Source organism: Anas platyrhynchos, chromosome 1, assembly GCF_047663525.1.
Source record: "Anas platyrhynchos isolate ZD024472 breed Pekin duck chromosome 1, IASCAAS_PekinDuck_T2T, whole genome shotgun sequence".
Classification (NCBI taxonomy): Eukaryota; Metazoa; Chordata; class Aves; order Anseriformes; family Anatidae; genus Anas; species Anas platyrhynchos.
The window spans coordinates 113,580,112-113,588,682 of NC_092587.1; the positions used below are offsets into that span (position 1 = coordinate 113,580,112).

General features: G+C 42.6%; 1 protein-coding gene across 11 annotated transcripts in view; it reads left to right on the plus strand.

The window, feature by feature from the left end:
• B3GALT5 (beta-1,3-galactosyltransferase 5) overlaps positions 1-7,853 on the plus strand; it is a 28,643-nt gene extending 20,790 nt beyond the window's left edge. For 9 of the 11 annotated variants that reach the window (XM_072027067.1, XM_072027065.1, XM_027449096.3 and 6 more), the window contains 2 exons: positions 558-747; positions 1,136-7,853. In XM_072027067.1, the coding sequence (XP_071883168.1) occupies positions 655-747; positions 1,136-2,098 (1,056 nt within the window). In that variant the 5' untranslated portion in view covers positions 558-654 and the 3' untranslated portion in view covers positions 2,099-7,853. Of the gene's footprint in view, positions 1-171; positions 253-557; positions 748-1,135 lie in introns of those variants that run through there. The other 2 variants (XM_038170271.2, XM_013093754.5) reach the window with 2 other exon arrangements.
• Positions 7,854-8,571: the final 718 nt, after the last annotated feature.

An 8,571-nucleotide genomic window follows, 5' to 3' on the forward strand; every position in this document is an offset into this window, starting at 1 on the left:
AAGGCAGAGATCAAGTTTCCCTGAAATCTGCATCTCTGAGGCTTGTCAGCTCATTTTTGTGTGTGTTTTTGGATGTAATGCCAGATCAAATTCATTGTTAGGGAGTTGCGGGGGGGGGGGGGAGGAGGAAGGGAAGAGGAAGGGAAAGCTTTTCCCCCCAGTGAGAATTCGTGGTGTTCTGAAACAGGAGCTGGTGGGGTCAGGGACTGTGGAGCTCAGGCATCAGACTCCTCAGCAGGTTAATTTATGGAGGTATGTAATCCTTTTTGGCACTGTGGCCTTTTTTGCTTTACTTCCATTGTTTTTGTTTCTCTTAGGATTTGTACTAGGTTTGTAACCAGTTACGCAGCACATTGATGTGTTACAAGGATGACCAAATTAGTGTTGTTGTTGATGGGACCTCTTTCACCTAAAAGCATAGGGGCGTACACACTACCCCCTTTTCCCCTCAGCATGCCCTACTGAGTCACCTGAATTCTGCAAAAGGGGAAAAATCCCAGCAATCTGACCCACTGCTTTTTGTTTTGTTCTGTTTTGTTTGTTGGTTTACCAAACAGCTGGCCCAATGTCAAATAAACAGCTCATGGCCTTTCCAGCTGCAAGAACGGGAGCAGTCTCTGGGTTGGTGCAAGAGCCCCACAGGATGCGAAGAAGATGAAGATAGGAGGAGCCTGGTTAGGTCTGCTAATGGGACAGGGCTTGCTGGCTTCAACACCCAGACATTTTTCCAACGAATGGATAAATATGGTATTTAAAAAACAAACAAACAACTGTTACTGTTATTCTCTCTCATCTGGCATGAGCACATATCTACCTCTTCTCCACTGTCTAGCTTGTGAGACAGGTCTGAAGCGTTGGTCAGGGTGGCCTGGTGTCGGTGAGCCCTCTTGTGTGGGTTTGTGAGGGTATACGGGCTTGGGGGGAGGTTCAGAGAAGCACGAGTGTGAATTTGATTGCCAGCAGAATGCCTTGTAGGAATGATCCTCAGAGAAAAAGTATGTGAGTGAGTGCTCTGAAGAAGGTAGCTTTTAATTAGAGATGACCTGGCTTTAAATCCCTATGCAGGGGGTTTTGTATACAACTCTGAAAGGAACTGGATATTTTTTAATATGCCATTCCTTCTTCTTTCTTTCAGATGGATTTCAGAAAACTCAAGATTCTTTTTTTCCTTGGAGGGGTTAGCTGTGTCAGCTTCTGTTTTACGTACATGAATTTGAACAAACACTGTATATTCTGTGAAAAAAAGCAGAATCACTTACTACCTAAAAAGACTTCTGGGAGATTCCAAGGAAACTTCTTGCAGCTCCCAGATATAGATTGCCATAAGAACCCACCTTTTCTCGTCCTCCTTGTGACATCTTCATACCAGAACATCAATGCCAGGATGGCCATCCGGCAAACCTGGGGGAAGGAGAGAATGGTGGCCAGCAAACGCCTTGTGACATATTTCCTCCTGGGAACCACTGTGAATCTCACACAGCAGGCTGACATCATTGCTGAAAGCCAAAAATACAAAGACATTATTCAAAAGGACTTTATAGACACATACTACAACCTGACTTTGAAGACCATGATGGGAGTTGAGTGGATTCACAAGTTTTGTAACCAGTCCAGCTTTGTGATGAAAACCGACACAGATGTGTTTGTCAATGTTTTTTACCTCACTGAGCTGCTTCTAAGGAAAAATAGGACCACAGGGTTCTTCACAGGCTTTTTAAAACTGCACGATAACCCCATAAGGAATAAAGAGAGTAAGTGGTACGTGAGCATAGAAGAATATCCAGGAAACACCTACCCACCGTTTTGTTCAGGAACTGGCTATGTTTTATCCACTGATGTTGCCAGTCAGATCTATAATGTTTCAGAGAGCACTTTGTTCATCAAACTGGAGGATGTATTCATAGGACTGTGCCTTGCCAAATTAAACATTCATCTGGAAGAGCTTCATTCAGAGCAGACATTTTTTCCAGACAAGATTACATTCTCTGTTTCTCGCTTTAAGAAAATTGTGATGTGCCATAAAGTAAAACCATCTGAACAGCTGAGCTATTGGAATCAATTAGTGACAGAAGAACAAGAACACGGAGGAGTGCTCTAGCACATTCCCTGATTGAATTAACAAGCTGAAATGCTCCGAACTTACAGGGCTGCTCTTGACTCCAGCAAAACTCCCAGTTAATTCTAGACCCATCATGTTAAAGACAGTTTTCAAGATTATTTTAAACTCCATTTCTGCCTCAGAACACTGTAACCTCTTTCTCCTCTATTCACTCCCATATCTTTCCATCCCTTCTCTATGTAAGCAATTATTTTTTTATTTTTATTTTTCTAAGAGATGCAGGCACACAAAACTATCCTCTCCACGGATCAACTCTCCAAATCTTGCTGCTACAGGACTGGGAACAAATCTATGGTGAAAAACAAAACAAAACAAAACAAAAACCTCAAAAAAAAAAATAATAATCAAGGTTCCTTCATTCAGAGAAAAAAAATTGCACCACCTTCTCTGTCTCCCTTGATAGATTACTGCATTTGCACTCATCTGTGCAGGCATTTAAGAAAATGTGATTGCTGCTGTCAGGGCATTCCCCTCCTGGCATAAAGAACCACAGCTATGCAGTTGTGCCTTTGCAGTGTGAGCTCTGCAAAGGCAAAACTGCATAGTGGCATGGATACTTCTCCAGTCTACACATATATATTTATTTTTTTTCAGAGATGGAAGAATTTTCCCATGCAGCACTCCTGGAATAACTCTAGGTATTGCAGACCACCTTGTGAACATGTAAGACTACACATGAAATGGGTGACATGAAATGTGCATTTGTTTCCCTGTATATGCCACCCATTTGAAATGATCATATGGTAGAGATGGATCTATATCACAGAATCACAGACTGGTTGAGGTTGAAAAGGTCCTTTGAAGGTCATCTGCTCAAACAGGGCCACCTAGTGCCAGTTGCCTAGGACCACTTGGGTTTTGAGTAAATCCAAGGAGGAGCCCCCACAGCTCTTTGGGCAGCCTGTGCCAGGGCTCCTCACCTGCACAGCACAGAATTGCTGCCTGCTGCTCAGAGGGAGCCTCCTGGGCTCCCCTTTGTGCCCGCTACCTCTTGTCCTGGTGCTGGGTACCACTGAAAAGGGCCTGGCTCTGTCCTCTTTGCACCCTCCCTTCAGGTATTTATGGACATTGATGAGATCCCCCTGAGCCTTCCCTTCTCCAGGCTGAACAGCCCCAGCTCTCTCAGCCTCTCCTCAGAGGAAAGGTGCTCCTGCCCCTTCACCATCTTGGTGACCCTTCACTGGACTCTCCCAGGTGTCCAGGAGGAGTGTTTGTGCAGACTGTCCAGGTCTCTCTACTGCAATAGACCCAGGAGACGCCGTTTACATTTATGCCTCACTTTGATTGATTGAAAGCTGGTTCATCAAGGCTAAACCAGATTCCTTAAAGTGAACTAAATAATACATCTGAGTTAGATGTTTTCCCTGTGAGGAACTGGGTGTGTATGGTGGAAAAGACAGCAGGATTTTTCTTTTATAAACAAGACCTAGTAGGAAAATATGGCCAAGTAAACATTCAGGCTAGGAAGCTCATTTCTTATTTTATTACCAGCTAAAGACTCAGGAAATCACTAGGATGTCTGTAAGTTTCATAGATAAGGAATTGAGTCCTTACAGCAGATGCAGCGGAAAACACATTTGGGCAGGGAGGCAGGAGTTCATAAATTCATGAGTTATTCAGTACTCCTATTTCATTTGATCCACACAAAGAAAAGGTCAGTTTTACCAGCAAAGAAAGATCGAATGCCTGGGGAGTGCATGAAATATATTTTCCAGAGAGCAGCAAGAGTGGGGCTGCTCCCTAGGAGAAGCGAGCTGGGATCTGAGCAGATCCCTGCCATGGCTGGCAGGGTCCAGTCCTACACAGCCATGTGAGGAAGCAGAACCGCCAGGCCCAACCAAGAGTCCAGATCATAATGGTTGTGAGTTTGGTTGTGAGATCAATGGTGGGCCATAGCAATGACAGGTGGGGTCAGAATTAGGACTGGTGAGGGGAAGCAGGGTCAGACATGGCCCTGGGATGGCAAAGAAGAACCCTCCCTACAGAGCGGTGAGGCTGTGCTCCACAAAACACCCCATGGTCCCAATCCCCACTTTACCCTGGCCCAGCCGGGCAGTGCTGGGCTCTCCTTCCAGCCCAAGCCTTGTGGTTTCCTCACAGTGAAAGCCAGGAGAGATGGGAAGTGCACTTCTGGCTTTGGTGGCTGCTCCTGGCCACATTTGGCCTTCTTGGGAGCAACGTGGTGGGCAGGTGAACACCACCCACACTTCCAGTCAGGGCAAGGATTGTGCAAATAAAGGTAGGTGTCTAACTTGGTATTTAGGATGAGTGAAGAAGCAAGAACTGAGAGCCTTGCTGAGTCTTTTTTGAGGGGCTCACAAGGGAAGATCCAGAGATGAAGAGAGCAAGGAGTGGCGTAGGTATTCTGGTCTTTCAAGGTTTTCTGTGACACTCTTTCAAATACATAAATTCTAATATAGAATACTTTTATTACTTTAGTTTTATTTATTTGTGTTTTTTTCCGTTCTTTTTATTCATGTTAGTGACCATTGTCCAAGTGTCCTTTTTCACTTGCTTGTGTTTGAAGAGGAGGATAAATATTTTCAGCAGAAATATGTCCCATCCTGAAAAGTATTTAATAAGAGAATTATATTTATATAGAGAATATAAGGTAGAGAATAGAATATACATTATATTATTCATTTTCTTCTGATGTAAAGTTACCTGAGTCCACAGATTATGATGAAAAAATACAGGAGGGTTTTTTTTTTTTTTTTTTGTGTAGAAGAATAATCTCTATTTTAAGTTTCCCATTCAGAAAATAGCCACGCATATGGTGTTTACAGGGACATGGCTAACCAGGTGGTTGGGTGGGTGGCAAAGGAGGTGTTTGAATTCCCCTAGCACATACTCTGAGCCGGCGAGTGGGGAGCCCAGCTCCAGGCTGAATGGCATCTCCATGCCTCCCATACCAAATTTGCAGGTGTATTTGGCTTTGGACTCAAAGCTCTGCTGTAGCACATCTACTTGTGCTGCTGCCTTCAGTATGTGCAAAGGGTCAGACTGGGCAAGCCTAGCAACAGCATTTAAATTGCTATTCTTTCCATGTAAACAGCAGAAAAGTCTTTTTGCCATTTATTGTCATTGTACCCAAGGTGCAAGCTGGCAATTGTACTGCTTGAAATACTGCATTCAGCTCAGGGGTCCCCAGCACAAGGACATGGGCCTGTTGGAGTGGGTCCAGTGGAGGGCCACGAGGATGATCAGAGGCCTGGAGCACCTCTCCTGTGAAGACAGGCTGAGGGAGTTGGGGTTGTTCAGCCTGGAGAAGAGGAGGCCTTACAGCAGCCTTCCAGTACCTAAAGGGGGTCTGCAGGACAGCTTGGGAGGGACTCTGTCAGGGAGTGCAGTGACAGGATGAGACAATGGCTTTAAACTAAAAGCGGGGAGATTTAGATTAGATATAAGGGGGAAATTCTTCGCTATGAGGGTCCTGAGGCACTGGCACAGGCTGCCCAGAGAAGCTGTGGATGCCCCATCCCTGGAGGTGTTCAAGGCCAGGGTAGACGGGGCTTTGGGCAACCTGGTCTGGTGGGAGGTGTCCCTGCCCATGGCAGGGGAGTGGAACTGGGTGATCTTTAAGGTCCTTTCCAACGCAAACCTGTGATTCTGTGACTCTATTATTTTAACTTATGGAAAAATACTGATCATAAAGGAAAGTTTTCTGGCCTCTCCTAGCTCCCACTCCTGTGGGGCAGGAGGGGCTGTAAGCTGGGACAGCACAGTGAAGCCTGGTGCTCACACTGGCTTCTTCTGGTACTCAGAGAAATAATCCTTCAGTCCCTTGTGGGTCTCTCCTTCCCTTACACACCACGACATGTGCTTCACTTCCACCTCTGTGCCTGGCACCAGCCTTACCCCAGAAGGCAGGGCCAGTCCGATCAATGTGTGTGGGCAGAACAGCCCTTTGTTTACATACAGATGAGTTTACTTTTTCACCTCCACTAGGTGTTGAGATCCAAGAGGTATAGTGGCACCTGGCTCCTGGGACAGTGCTGCTGCTGGTCTTGTCTCACTGAGTTGGTGGCCACGGGTAAAGTCTCCTTTCTGGAGACATATTGTGTTGTTTACTGAAGGATGACTGTTCTTGAACAGCATTAAAATATGGCTTACCCTAGCTGTTTGTGGCCTTGTACCATCACGGAAATGTTACCCTTGACAGATAGGTTCAGCTAGCCTTATAGACTACGGGTTTAATTTTAGTTAAGAGTGTTCCTGCTTAGTTGAATATAGCTACTATCAGGGAAGATGATTCTGGTCTATGTTAATCACGTTTGTAGATGCTAACCCTATATTTTTGAGCTAAATTCATAGCTACTGTACTAATAAGGTACTGTACTGTAGCTAATAAGGTCCTCAGGCCTGTTTTAAGAAACTATCACATTCTGGATGCTGCTTCCTAGGAGCATACTTGAAATTTCTAGCAACCTGTGCAAGATGCCTACTTATTGCTGTATTTGAAATATTTTGTCCCCACTGAATATATGCAGTTAAGCATTTAATGTCCTGCCTCACTGAAACATTTGGCCTACCAATACTAAATCTCCAATAAGAAGCAAATGAGTACAGGCTGAAATGTTACAAATTCAGGTAGTTTGTTCCTCTCCTTTTTAGAAATTAGCTTCCCAAGTGAATGCTTTAGGTTGCTGCACATTATTTTCCTCAGCCTATGATTTTCTGTATGCTCACATAAATTAGAAAGTGATTTTGTAAAGCTCAGTAGTGATTCCATAAATCTCATAAAGTTCAATAGGCTACTTTAAATCAGAACATAGTAAATGAATAATTATTCAAAATATAAGATACTGCTGTAAAAGGTGATTTAAGAGAATTAGCTGATTGCATGTAAGGCAAATTTATTTACTGAAACAAAGCCACAAAGATAGTCAGTTTTTATGTATCAGCTAAATAAAATGAGTTTTTGCTGCTACAGCCACGTATCATAACTTTTAACACAATCAAAACTGTTCAGTGGCCTTTTGCCAAAATATATGTATTTTCCTATGATAGATGACCAGAAAAAGGATGGAAATGTAACTAGGATGGTAAACAAAATACTGCAGTGTACACACACTTATCTTTCTATTTTTTTATAGGCTAATAGAAGAACGTAGACAAATTCTTGGAAGCTTATGTGCATTATCCTAACATTTTTATGCTGCTTGGGTCAGTAGATCATTAAATCATATTTTTTTTTATGAATAGCTTTGGAAAGTTTATCTGAAAAGTTACTTCTCATTTAGTAATAAGACATGTAGAAATCAACAGAGTTTATAGCGTCTTACAGCTGGTTAAGTGCACTTCAGCATAATGTATTTCTCCCAGTGCAAGATTGGCTTTTGAATACAGAAAAATGAATATACTTTTCACAATCATAACCCATCAACTAACCTGTTCTTAATTTAGGTTAGGATTTTCAAAAATGTCCATGAAGGATTTGGTCACATACCTTGCCTGATTCAGCATTACTGAAGAGGTATCACCCTTCCAAGATATTTTGAGAATACAGGATAGATTTTTGCAATCAAACATTTGCCTTATATAAAAGCTGAGTGGAACACAAGGGCTAACCATCTATAATGGATCTGGCAGAGATGTTGCTCTTCTCGGATTTGTGCAAGATACTGTGTAATGTTTATATAAAACACAATGTTTGCATTATTTGCATAGAACCTGAGAATGTTGAGCTAAATATTCAATGTATAATATTTTAGTAAAATATTTTGTTACCACAGCTTTGTGTGGTCACTTCTTTTTCAGTCATGAACATATTAACATTTTGGGATGAAGTCAAGTCAGGAGGTTTGCTCTTTTTCCAGTTACAATTGATTTTCTCCTCTTCTCTAAAACACTTATTTTTCACATCCTAAAATAAGAGTTGTTGGTTTCTCTTCCTAAGGCAAGTACGTAATTCCCATGAAAAACAAAGTGACCAAGAATGGGAATGCTTTCTCAAGTATTGCACATGCAGTCCTGCCACATGACACTCTTGTCATTAACAATCTGCACATGGTACACCTTTAAGGCAGCTTAAAACAGAATCTTATAAGCAGGCTGTGATTTGAAACACAGAGTGTTTTTGTTGTTGTTGTTGTCTGTTGTTTTTGCTTGTTTGTTTTTGTTTGTTTTCCAAAATGACAAGAATGTCAAGTACGAGATTATTAAACCCACAACAAGGGTAGAAAAAATAATAATAATAAAAATACAGTTTTAACCACAGTTTATGCCATTTTGAAGATCCAGGTCCAGAAACAACACAGACCTGAAACAGCGTTGCCTGCGTCACATTAGCCAGCAGTGTTTTACTGTGCTTGACTGGCATGCTCCTTCAGATCAGGAAGAACAGCTCTGCCCCCCTATCACTTACAAGAGAAATGTCAAATAACTTAAGCTAGTCGGACTGTCTGCCAAACACAAGCAGTTATGAACTAGGAATTGCAACTAGAAAAGTT